Here is a 13,936-nt window from a genome sequence, read left to right on the forward strand (position 1 = left end):
CACAAATCCACTTCTTAAGAATCATTTCTAGGGAAAGCCAGAGTTAGTTTTCTACACCATTCACCTTTGATCTGCAAGAGAACATTTCAAACAGGAGAGCAGGCTGAGGGCCCCCCCAGGTCACAGCCCCAGCTTAGCAACGTTCCCAACAGTTCCCCTGGGACAGCAGGTAAGGACAGTCCTGCTCTGTGCACACAACACAGACCTGGGACTCCCTTTAACTTTCATTGCCAAGATGGAAACTGTCCATACCCAGAAATAATAACATGTTTTAAAAAGCACTATTTGCAAGTGTTAAAACTCTTAAAAAAAAAAAAAAATTACTCACATTTTCAGCTGCTTGGGTGTTCTTTTCCCTGCTGACTCCCCTATTTTTTTGGTGTAGACAATAACACCAATTCAGGTCTACAGTGTTTTTTATTTTTATTGTATCTATTTTGGAGCCTATGCCTCTCTAATGACTTCCTTAACTTAATATTGTCTGAAAAATTATGATGTTTATCTCTTCTGAAATTAGTTGCTATCATAAATTACTATAGTACTTCTGAACTTGTTTACTTCTCTTTATTTTATTAAAGATATCCCTAATAGCATTCTAGCAGCTATAGATGCCTAAGGGAAAAAGAAAAAAAATCAATTAAAGTGTGTCATATTATCCTAAAACATTTGAAATGAGAAGTTTTCAGTCTTAAAAAACCCTCAGTATTTTTGAAAGAAAAAAAAAAGGCAAAAAAACCCAAAACCTGAATCAGGAAAAAGCTGGAGCCTTCTCATGGCTGATTAGAGGGATAAAATAAAGATCAGCTATGCAGCAGGGAAGGCTTGACATTTTGTCAGCACTATGACCCTGGGCATTTGGGGAATCTGTAAATAGAGACCCAAAAAAACAAAGAAAAAGAAGCATCTGTTGAGATGCCTCCAGGCTGGATGGTTACCAGCAATGCTTTGTGAGTTTGTAATCAAAACTTAAAAGTGCCCGAGATCTCTTAAGAATTCCAACTGCAAGCATCTAACATCACTTTGGGATCTGACCCTTCAACCCACAAACCTAGGGAAAATTACACACCAAATATAAGCCCTAGCACACCTGGACAGGTAAATAAGTCAGAAGCTTAGAGCTTTACCTCAGGTATTTACCACAGCTGGTGCTTTTAAACAGGGTAAATAACAAATCATATGCAAATTAAAAAAAAAAAAAAAAAATCGACCAAGCAGGATTAACTTTCCTGCAGTGAAAATCCAGGCTAAACTGGTAACTCCTGTTCCTGCATTCAGCCTGAAACAGTCACATATATTTGAAATATCTGACAATAAGAAACACATCTCTATATTATCAATTCTATGTTCAGCACAAATCAAAAATGCAGCCCCATACTGGCCATTGTGAAAACAGACTATCTGAGCCAAATCCAGAACACCCAGTGACCTCCTTAACAGCCATGTATCCAATTAACATAATTTGAATCCACTAATTTACAACCGTAAATTATCCAGACTTAGATAAAAATGAAGTGCCACTGAAAAAAACTGGACATATGGGTCCAGATTTGTGAAATTAATTTTATTTTTGAAACATGATATCCAATTACAAATAAATAATTCATACAATATAACTCAATTAGGATATACAACGTTCAGGCAGTTCATAGTAACAACCAAGATCACATTGAAAATGAGTTTACATTAAATAACCCATTACAATAATATACAACTGGTCATTTAATTAACATTTCAGCCTGGTCCAAGGTGTACACAAGTTGAAGATTGTTCCTCCTGCCAGTAAAGAAACAGATGTACACAATTTTATACTGAGTCCAAAGTATTTAATACATCACATTAATAGAAATTAAAAATGCTGCATTGCATTGCCTAAATGTAATTTTAGTACAGAATAAAAAGTCTGAATTTTAGAACAAAGGTTATTGCAAAGGAGTTTTATGTCCTATAGCAACTTCTGCACAAACTTATGAGTTTTACAAGGTGTTCTTAATGTATGGTTTTGATTCCATACCCTTCTCTGCATCCTGTCTATAAAGCAGGGGACATAGGTATGCGTTATGTCCTTAGCTCCAGTTGCATGTTGCTTTTTGCTTTCATTTCAGCACAATCTTTTACTGCTCAGCCACAGCTCCTATGGAGGTGTGCCCCTGTCTCTGTGTGACCTGCAGCAGCAGCAGTGAACTTGCACTGTCTTCTCTGACACATAACTTTTAATTTCCTACCTACCCCAGAAACACTATCCTCTGCAAAGAACACTTATGAGATCTAAAGTGAATTTAGCCTAAAGTCCTGAAAATTTTTTAAATAATTGTGGAAATTTAAAGGAGATTCATAGGATCCTTGGAATTTCTTAAGTCAATCCTTTTAATAATGATATTATGTAAATTTTCATAACAGAGTAAGTAGTAACAATTCCAATGATTCAAAGTCCTGGGAAGCTTGTATTTACAAAAGTTTTGTTAAAAATCCCCCTCTTTTGGGGGCCCTTCAGGTGAGGTATATGTCCCTTGTTCTTACTTTGAACTCAGATTGTATAAAAGTTACAGCTCTCCATTACAAAATTCCCCACGTGACCATTACTTCCAACCATGCACTACTCTAAGTTACTGTACAGCTGTCAGCAGCCCTGGGGACACGTGCAACACATTCCAGCAGGTACTTTTGTTCCTGTTACACTGGGCATGGGAAGACACACCAGGAAAAAAAAAAAATATGGAGAGAGCCTAGGCAAATTGCCAGCTGGCAAGCAGAGCATCTCTGCAGGGTTTCAACAAATTCCTCTACAGTTGTCCTTCTGCTCAGCAATGTGAGAGCACGTGGTGGCAGCCAGAAGTACCTGGCAGGCTTGGCAGCCTACGGAACCAGGGCCACCAGAGCCAGGAAGCCCCACACCTGAACTGCAACCTGATTTACCAGCCCTTCCCAGCCCCAGTCACTTCCCAGGAAGTGAGGGCACCCACAGGACAGGCAGCCTCAATGGGACATGGAAGTATTCATTCTACCAGTATTGGAATCTGTCTTTTGTTGTAAATCAAAAGCAAAAACATACTCATCACAAGTATTTTTAAAAGTCTTTCTATCTCCAACACTGAGACTAGTCTTAATGAACTGCTTTAGTTTCACATTCTGTTGAAGAAATAAATGTCCACGATGAATCTGATGTTTAATAAAGGAGGAACTATATATATCACATCCATTTTAAACATAAACAGACCTGAACTATAAAATCAAATGCATAGTTAGACTGCAACCCCATCTTGTGACTGGATTAGAAGAAAAATTAAAGCTACTATTTCCAAACAATTTAAAAAGTTTCATTTATGCAATTTCTCCAAAATGGATTTAAACCCTTAGCAGAACAAAATACTAACTTCAGATTTCTTTAACCAAAGCAGATTTGTTTTCTCACATCTGCTGCACAATGCACCAAGTGATATACATAATACTTCAGCAATTTATTAATTTTCACTAGAAAAAAAAAAAATCACAAAAAAATATTTGAACAATGTACATTTTGTGCTGAGCGTGAACTATTTAAGAATTTAAGATGGAGAACAGATACATATTTAATATTAGCAATGTCTAATAAATAGTGTGACACTTCCCTATGGCCTTAGCAATTTTCCCACAGTCGGATTCTTCAGTCATTTTTCAAAATTTCATTTATGATCTAGATATCTGAAAGCAGTAATCTCATAAATACGGTTCCAATTTCTTTTTGATGCTTATCTATCCATTTGATTACTTACATCAAGGTTCACCAAATGTTAACAGTTTTTCATGGACAGCAGCAGGGGAAATCCATGAATAGCACAAACTACCTTATCATTTCATCAAAACTGAAGTACAGGGAACCTGCTTGATAACTTTCAACTCCTAGGAAACTGCTTTCTACAATCATTGGAAAGTGTTAATTTAAAAAATATCTCAGAGGTTTTTTTAAATGAGAATTTGCACATCCAATAGCTCCCAAAACTCCATGTCACAAACACTAACAGCAGCAACTCCTTCCCCCAAACAAAGCTTCTGCCCTTCAGCATTGCTATGTGCTACTATAGCAGGGGACTAAGTGAGCATCAGGACCCTGATTTTTAGTACAAGTAAAGGATACACATGAAAGTAATCTCCAAATTAAAGCCATTTTAATATTTGCTCCATCACAAGGTTGACTGATGTATGCCTTTTCACATTCTCATGTAACCGTGAATATTCTTTCCAGAAATATTTTGAAAATAAAATTCACACCTGAAATAAATCTTAACACTCTCATTGAAGAAAAGTTCCTACATATTTCTTCAAACAATATCCATATATTTCTAGTGAAACAAAAATTGAGGCTCCTTCCCAAAATAAGAATTTGGTGAAACAAACCAAGCAACATAACTCTGGTTGACAAATGCTTCAAATACCTGTTTTTAAAGCAAAAAGTGCTAAACAAAAGAACACAGCATCAAAGGGAGATTTTTAATGGCACAAAGGGCAGCTAGGCACTGTGTGAGCTGAGAACATAACTGTCATTATGACTTTAAAAATCCCCCCCAGGAAGATTTGGGTTGCAGCTAGGGCAGAGCAGGGGTCTTGCCAGACTTTCACAAACAAATAAAGAGCAAACCCAGTGTAATGTCCAAACTTAAAGTTGTTAGAGTCCCTCTACTAAAAGGACACTGTCCAACCTGTAAAGTGTTAAGTGAAAATAATGCTGAGAGTTCATATTAGCACTACACAACTCAGCTCTGGATGAAATGGTCATGAGCTATTTAAGAAAGGAATTTCTGTATCTGAGAGATTATTCTTAGGTTTCACATCTGCTGTGTTAATAGCGATTTCTGTATTAAACAAGCTTTAACTAACACCTGCCTTGATGCAGAGTTGTGCCATGACCATCTTTCCATTTTCAGATAAAAATAAAAGTAACCATTAGGCACATATTGAAGGTGTATTACACAAGCTGGAATGTCAAACATGTTCTCCCTCAGATTTACACAGAAAAATAGCACAGCAGCAAATAACCTGGTTCTCTGTTCAACAATTATCCTGTTACAAGCATTTGCAATGTACATAATGTCACAACATCAATACCTTATCTTTAAATAATTAGGTAAAAAAAGGCCCCCAGAATAACCATTTCTTATATAGCCAAGTTCTCTCTATATACATCCAAATTTCAAAGATACAAATAAAACATTATACAGGATTTATAAATGTTTAAAAATTTGAGGCTTCAGAATCATGGTTTCCCAAAAAGACCTGGGAAAATCCACAGTCTGACAAGGTAGCAGAGAAAACTGGAAAAAAAGGAGATAGACACAAGTTTGCTGCCGTAACAATTTACTAAACTTGCCAGTCATCATAGTGATGTCATCAGAAATAACAGTTTAAGCTGGAAATGAGGAATGGTGGTTTCGTGTGTTGATCTCAAGTGCTGAGTTGAGACAGGCAATTCAAGTATTTCCTATTTGATCCAAGCTCATCGTAGCAAAGTGGTGCAGAGGAGAATTATTTTACATTTTTTCCATACATTCGATCAATGTCCATTTGATAATACGCCGTGAGCTCTTTGCGTTTGAGCTTGAACGCATCTGTCACCAGACCAGTCTCTGGGGTCCAAGGATCAGGGCTCAAACGAATCTTCACTGGTATTTCAAACTTCTCCAGATTAGCTGTAAGGAGAAATATTTTGAATACAAAACAGAATTGTAACCATTTCGCTAAAATGAAGCGCAAAAGGAGAAATCATTCTCGCAGACAAAAGCATGAGACATAAATGAAGTGCTCCTCTAAATCTCCATGGTTAGCTTTGATAACCTGTGGGGTCACAAGCAGTGACAGGATCCACCAGCAACTGTTCTCCAGTTTCCACAGAAATACTGGAATAAAGCCCAGCTGTTCAGGTATCTGTGCTGCTCCCTAACTTCAGAAAAGCATCAGTGCATGGAAGTGACATCCTCATAACACACACTACTGTACCAGCGTTATGGTACTCATCATCTGGAGACAAAAATCTTAAAATCCATACTACTTAAGCTTGAAAAAATAGGGGGAGGGGGTTGTGGTTGTTTTTTCCTCAGTAGTCCTCAACTGATGAAGGAAATTAAGTTCATATGGCAGCTGGTCCCTGTCCTGAAACAGAACAGTGCTCTGCATGTTACACACTTAGCAAAAAACACTATCATTTGCAAGAGCTTCTGCTATGGTTTCAGATATAAGAGAAGAAAAACAACTTAGAAAAGTAACCAACAGATGAGCAATAATCTCAACAAAACATCTATTTTCAAGTTAAATTTCAAAAATATACACAAATGCATAGTTATCCTGTGCAATCTGCCATTTTTGGACTGCAGAAGAGGTGCAGAAGGACATTGTGATACTGAGCAACTGCAAACCAGCACAAAACAGTAATTGCAGAGAAACATCAAAGAGAATATGTATGAAAAATTTAACATTCCCAATGACCATTTAAAAAAGCATTCTGTGGTCGTAAGTGATAGCTTTATGATAAAACTCAGTGATTAGGAATGGCCAAAAGCAAAAATAAGGCAGAAATTATTCCGAAGAACAAACTATCGCTGTGCCACTGTTTCATTCTGCACCAGAACAGCCTAACAGACTATGACCAATTAGCATGAAAAAGATACAGCTGAGGGGGAAGTATAATCGACACCAAAAGTATCACAACCACCATTGTGACTGTCCACTGCCTTTCCCATACCAGAGCTCAGCAGAACCAACCCCAGCTGGCAGATGGCAGGGTTGGAACAAACCAGGCATTTCTTCACACAAACGTGGCTGAACTGTGCAACTCTGCTACAAGATACTGTGGATACTGATACAGAACATTTGAGTAATTTTCAAGTGTCACAAAAGAGTTAATGGAAGGAAAAATCTACTGAAAGTTACTATCTGCAGAGATGCTGCTTTAGTTTTGGAAATCCCTCAGATGCAAGTAACTGGAAAGCAGGAGAGCCCCTGGCTCCATGGGTTTATTTCAACTCTGCATCAGTATGTAGCATGTGAGACTGTGTGACACACAACACATGCCATGGATCTACAGATAACACACATTATTTTTGGACCACCACCTAAGGCCAAAAAGATACCTCAGGACATCTTAAAGAACACCAGACACACATACACCCATATATACAGGGAACTGAACTTGTTAAGTTTGTCCTGGTTTATATTCTTTCCTCGGCTATTGGCCACAGTAAGAGAAGTTCCATGAACCAAAATGATGCAACTCATGTTTTGTTGTTGGGGTCTTTTGGTATAACAACTTCACTTCATATAGGTTCTATGAAATATACAAACTCCGGGAAATCTTTTTAGGGCCTATACTTACCTGTTTCACAGACATTGCAGTCCACAAGGTTGATAATATCTACCCAGACACTCACCTGCCATGGCAGCCTCAGCTAGCACCTTCAATACCTCTTTTTCCATCTCAGGACTGTTGCAGATCTCTTCCCAGGTTCCTTTAAATCCTTTTTTTCGAGCTAGTTCTGCGAGCTCCTTTTGATTTGGCACAACAAATCCAATGACATAAGAATGGAAACTGAGGAGTACAACAGACTTTAGTATGAATTTAGTAAAGTAAACAAGTCTTCAAAAATAACATTTCAAGTTGGGTGGGTTTGCACTTTCATACAGAGATATTCCTCTCAACAGCTGGCTTTTGTTCACCTGATAATATTTCTGAAATAGCACACAAGTTACCTTTACCTGTTTAAAAATAAGTAGAAAGAGAAGCTACTTACCTTACAGTAACTGGATTGCTTCAAGGTGTGCTGTCCATATGCATATTCCACTGTGTCTCATGCTCAAAGCTTTGGGAAGCAGTTCCCATACGGTGTCAATGCTCCCTGCCTCTCCTCATGTTTTGCATCCCGGTATGAAGACTGGTGTGCGGCTTCCCTACCTCAGTTTCCTCTCAACTGCAGAATCCAGTTACTGTAGAGGAGTAGAGGACTGCAGTGAAGAGGGGTTGGAGAGCAGGTTGTGGAATGAGCATATGCACAACACATCTCAAAGAATGCCTGCTTCTGTAAGGGAAGTGACTTCTCTTTCTCTTTTAAGTGATTGTCCATACGCTCACTTGACTGTTGGCAATCTTTGTCTGCTCCTGATATGCCCAGAACATATGAAGCTGTGATCTCAAAGTCTTTGGAAAACACTGAAGCACAGTTCACCTTGAAACAGGTATTTAAGATTTTTCAGATGGTGTTCAGTTTAGGGAAAATGTGAACAGAGCCTCATATAGGAGCTCTGCTCATTCTAACAAAGCCCTTCACAGAACCAGAGTTGAAAGCAAACTCAGAAGATCACCCAATTAATTTACCTGCCCTGAAGTAGAGTCAGATATATGTAACAGATGCTTGTCTAAATCGTTCTTAAACATGGGGTGAGTGCTACCATCACTGCTTCATTGCAAGCTCTTCCTGATGGCTATTCCTGACTCCTCCTCTCTGCAGCTTACCTCAGAACAGTCAGATGTTCCTCTCTTTTCCACAGAAGCCATTTATTTATTTACAGACTGTTACTTTTTTTCCTTCTCACCTTTCTAGTCTTCCTTCCTTTTTTAAGTTTATTTAGGAATTTAAGCAGTGCCCTTTCCTCCTAAATCATGTATCACAGATCTCTGCCCAGACATATCCATTTTTCTCCTGGACTCTTTTCAAGAAGTCCACCTTTTCAGAAGCACTACATGTGAAAATCAAGACTCTTTAATGCTTGGTAGAGCAAAAAGATCATTGTGCATCTTGTAGGCAATACATTTGTTATGCCATACCTTCTTATAACTGCATGGCACTTGTTGACTCATGTCAGCTCCAACAGGCTACCAGGTGGTGGCTCTGATCCTGGCCTTCTGCAGTTGAGGTGTAAGTATAATTTACAATTCCCCTCTTTAACCTGACTCTGTTTTCAAGCAAATCTCCATCTAGCCAAGCTTGCTCTGAATTCTAATCCTATCCTCCACTGTGGCTTTAGTTCTATCTCACCTTAGCTATCTACAGATTTATTAAATCTTTTCAACTCTCTCTTTCATCAGACAGATCATTAATGTAACATACAGAAACTTAACCCTGCTATGGAGATTACTGTAGCTTACCCTTTAAGGTCTCCAAGGTAATTTTAAAATACTAACTCTAAATATCCTTTTGGTTCCTGTTCATTACAATTTTCTCCTTTGTTACTGACATGAATTATAATGGGCCTCTGACAGCAGTTGTGAAGACTGCAGCAGAGTCCATTACAAACACAGGCTTCCCCGTCAGCATCATCACAAGCTTTGCCTACTGGTTGCCTTGAAACCATTCTCATTTTGCTCTTACTAAGAATGTACTTAAAGAATGATTTCAGATTAATCTCAGTATCATTACTGCTTGCATCTCACTTTCTGCTTTTGCTTTGGTCTGATTTTCTTCCCCATGCACACTCATGCTCTGCTCTGTACTGAACCCTTGTAACTTCATCTAGGCTCTCCTCTCTAATGTGTATGTATTGCATATGAAAGCATCTAGAACAAAGGACTTTGCCTCTTTCATCCCTTGTTCCTGTAGTCTTTTGACATGCTTAAGTCCAGCAGTATCACCAATGTCTCCGCAAATAAAAGTATACAGAAATAATCAGTTGACTGGGTGAGCATTGAACTTTCTCATTCACCTAAAATTCAGCCTCTTAAGTATACTTGTTCTGGACAAGCAGGTTCATCCAGCTGTGCTTTTTCCTGGAAAGAACACCACAGCTCCTGGAACGTGCAGCTTTTCATTCTGTTTCATGATGTTAAATCTTCACTTGTTACAGTTCAAATGCTAAAGCACTGTTTTGTCTCGAGAAGTATCCTGAAGAGTACATCTTCTCTCTAGAGCAGTTACTTCTCTCTCCACCACAGTTCCTTCTGCAGATCTTTTGCATTTGGTAGCTTTGCCAGTCTTGGAAGTCATCACAACAGCATGAAGGAAGAAATTTTCAGACTTTGGTCCCCAGGACCTCCTTAGCCATCCCTCCTATGCTAAAAGAATTTGCTAAAATGTCTGTCCTACTCTAGACATCCTCATTCCCTTGCTGTGCTTGAAATCCTACCCACGTACAGCTCTCAGACCTACGGTCAGACATATTCAGTGAGTGGCACTGTACATCTGGTCCTTATCTCCTTGAGACTTCTGCTGAGAACTCCCTCAGGTGTTTTTTTTACCATGTTTGCTCATTTCTCAGGTAACTGAACTACTCATTTTCCTGAGGCGATGCTCAAGACCCACTTAATGCATCCTGGATGCATGACGTGTTGATAAAGCAGTAGGAGTCTCCCCAGAAAGAACTCTAATCATGATTCCTTTCAGCAAACATTTTATTCCTTATCATACTGAATATTTATATGTGAAGTCAATACAGCTTCTGAAGCACCAATATCAAGCAAACAATTTTGATTCCCTATTGCCATGTTAGAGGAGCTTTGCATCCCAAGATCTAAAGTCAAATCACAGATATAAAAGTCTGCCCTCCTTGTCCTTTTGCATGGGGGAGGCAGAACAGCTACAAATGAAGGACTCCTCCTGCATAGGAGATCACCCAGGCAAAGTACAAGAAGAGACAGGATCTAAGAGGTCATAGGCACTGTTACAAAACTCTCTAAGCTCAGACTGCTGAGGTGAGCATATACCCACAATGAAATGTGCATATGGACAATCAATCAGGGAATCTGTATGATGTGGCTACTTATGCCACATTACACACAATAGCCTGGAGAAGAAATACAGCAGCAGCAAAACCAATCTAGAATGTCTTGTCTTGTTTGTCCTTGATCTGGACTCTTGTGTGTAAATTACCTTTAAAAATTGCTCGTAGGTTTTCCTGTTTTTAAATAATGGTCAAGACAGTCTATCAGAGTCAAGTGTCTGTCTGACAGGTGCATTTTAGCTTCCAGTGTTATTTTGACCTGGTAAAATTAACACAAACTTTGATAGTACGAGGCCAACAGTGAACTTCAATCCTAGAAGAACAGAAATCACCACCTGTAGGAAGCTCCTTCTCCACAGACTACAGAGGGTGCTTGGAAAAGGCACATAACTTCAGGCAGTCAAAGCAATCAAACATGAGACTCACTCAACAGGTCCAAACCACAAACAAAGATTAATATAATGGAAATTTTCTCAGCAATGGTTTGCCTAATGCATGTTAGCCTACTGATGCCAAACTGTCAGGACTGAAGTTACAGGATGACTACCAGTAGTCAACACAAACCACCCAAGAACCACAGAGAATCAGGAGAACAACTCAAAAGTTAATTTTTTATTTATTACCACCGAGCAATTCTCTGGTATGCTTCTCCTGGCTTCTATCAAAAGTGGCGCTTTTTTGGCCATACTGGAAATCAGAATATTTCTGATCATTCAAAAGCTCCAAAATGATTTTTAAAACATCAAAATGTCAAAGAAAACAAAGACAACCTGAAGTATATTTATATGTGTAAGTCTCTATTATGCATAGGCAAGAAATTGTAGAAATACAAACTTAAGACATGCTTGAGCCCTTGTATGCCTCATTTATTAGTGCACATAGAAAGCAAAGAGAAAGGTCATTTGATCATCATTTATTAATGATTGTGTTTGCATAGTATTTAGAGTGTTTTAAGCTTCAAGGCTTCTGCTGGTGTATGCAGTGGTTAAAGAAAAGTAATTTTAACTCGCAAGCCAGCTTCTGGGCTGTCAGTGATTTTTGCTACCACCTTCCTCTGAAGTACCACAGTACTTCCTCTGAAGGACAGATCACAACTAAATACAGCAACAAACAAGGTGTCTTACGGCTTCTATAGGTAATAATATTTACAGTGCTTGAGTGATGTCCATTATTAATGCAGTCAGAACTCAGCTGCTTTTCAGATTGGGGAAGAGGGAATGAAAGAGACTCATTATTGGCATTTCCAGCAAATAATGAAAACAAATGAAAAAAAAATAAAACCCACAGATTTCAGATGTTTTACTTTTAATAAGGTTATTCCATTGTATTATATGTTAACTCCTTTTTCAATTGATTAAAAAAAGGTCACACAATGAGTGGCAAAAATTTTTGCTTATGGCTTCAATAGGACAGACAAAGAACAGAGCAGTAAAAAAGTATCAGCTGCCTCTTACCTGCTTGCATATACACAAATATTATCTACCAGTGGGAGATTCTTCAGAGCTGCTTCTACTTTGCCAAGAGAAACATATTCTCCTGCCTGCAGTTTTACAAGATCTTTTTTGCGATCTATTGAGGAAAAAAAGGAATTAAACGTTAATTATAGAACAGAAAACTTTTAGACAACGATTTTAGATTTTTCTGAAATGCATCTATAAATACCAAAAGATAAGCTGACTCATGTTTGGTGAATGTACCAGAAACATTTAAAGTCAGGTTTCCAGACTCTGTATTTTATCAGTCCATTGCTCACACCAAAACAAAGGACATTACAATTCCATGCATTTTCTGCTTTTAGAACAGCATTTCCTATATGACAGCACCATCATGTGCATGGAAGACAACTAGGATTATGCAAAAGCCAGTATTAGCTAGGAGTACACATTTTGTGCTGTCTGGTACAGACACTCAAGGCAGAAAATACACCATTTGGTGATATTTTCTTATTTATTTCAGGTTAAATCCATATATAAAGAGCAACTGTCCACTTGTTATTTGAAAAACAACAATGGGAACCAAAAGTTAAGGCAAAATAACTGAATCTTATTGTACATAGCCCAAAGAAGACAAAGTTGAGGATGGGGTCTTACCCCCAAGGTGTGGTGGCAGCACCTGTCCTTCACCATGTACTGTTGTGCTGCTTTGTGTGACCAGTCCAGAGGGTTTGCAGCTGTCTGACCTACCTGACCAGTGCAAGACAACTGCAATGGGACCTAAGATTTTTATCCTATAATAAACCAAATAAGCTTTGTTTTTCAGGATTAAAAGCTCCCTGAATCACTTACTGATTTTAAGAGACTCCTGGTCATTTAAAAAGCACTTAATTTTGCACCTACAGGTGTCAAAAAACTATGAGCCTATCACCAGCTTATGTATTAACACCTTTATCTCAGTATATTTTGCCCTGGTTCCTATATGATATAAGGATATTCTTATTAAAGAATGCCAAGATTTAACAAGGCTTATTTAGTTCCTGAGCACGTATCACCCCAAGAGCCTTTTCACCAATCAAATTCCACACTTACACAATTATACAATCTCAGGCAGCTTATCTACTGAATTAGCTTATAGTTAATTTTCTAATTACTACCCTGTCTCACTAATATATGGAGCCACTGTTAAGACTGTTTCAAAAGTAACCAAAAAACAACTTCTAAAACACACAAACAAGCCTCCATTAACATATCAGAACCTCCCTGTGAAAAATAGGAGGGCTTTAGACTGCATGCCAAGATATGAAGATTTTTTTGTTGTTAATTACTGTATTTAGCAGCCCTGAAAAAAGTGTGTAATATATACACATATGTTCACCTGAATTTAACTCACCGATAATTTTTAGACAACCATCATGATGAAACTCTCCAATGTCTCCAGTATGGAGCCACCTCTGCCCATTCTCATCAACAGTGAAATCTTTTTTGGTTCGTGCTTCATTTTTGTAGTAGCCTGCAGTCACATTCTGCCCTCCAATAAGGATCTCACCTCTAGGATATGGTTTATCAGTGTTGTAATAGCCACCTAAAACAATGGGTTTTTTTAGTTAGCAAGAATTAAAACATATTACAAAGAAAAAATTCCTACTATTTTTACTATCTAAATATAGAACTAAACACTGTAGTATGTCCCTAGCCAAAGCTACCACTTGCCTAAACAGTTCATTAAGAGAGGAAATGGTTCCAATTCTTTTCAGCATCTAAACAGCTATTAAACAGGTGTGTTTAACAAATAGTGATGTTCACACACATGCAGAGGCAAATGCCAC

General features: G+C 38.2%; 1 protein-coding gene across 2 annotated transcripts in view; it reads right to left on the reverse strand.

Annotated features, from left to right (window-relative positions):
• Positions 1-1,540: 1,540 nt before the first annotated feature.
• Positions 1,541-13,936, reverse strand: part of ACSL3 (acyl-CoA synthetase long chain family member 3) — a 51,521-nt gene continuing 39,125 nt past the window's right edge. The window contains exons 12-15 of one of the 2 annotated variants that reach the window (XM_027650581.1): positions 13,501-13,692; positions 12,129-12,243; positions 7,395-7,552; positions 1,541-5,660 (exon numbers count right to left, since the gene is read on the reverse strand). In XM_027650581.1, coding sequence (XP_027506382.1) covers positions 5,497-5,660; positions 7,395-7,552; positions 12,129-12,243; positions 13,501-13,692 — 629 coding nt within the window. In that variant the 3' untranslated portion in view covers positions 1,541-5,496. Of the gene's footprint in view, positions 5,661-7,394; positions 7,553-7,754; positions 7,948-12,128; positions 12,244-13,500; positions 13,693-13,936 lie in introns of those variants that run through there. The other variant, XR_003528799.1, reaches the window with a different exon arrangement.

This window comes from Corapipo altera, unplaced genomic scaffold (genome assembly GCF_003945725.1).
Source record: "Corapipo altera isolate COAL_440 unplaced genomic scaffold, ASM394572v1 54, whole genome shotgun sequence".
Taxonomy (NCBI): Eukaryota; Metazoa; Chordata; class Aves; order Passeriformes; family Pipridae; genus Corapipo; species Corapipo altera.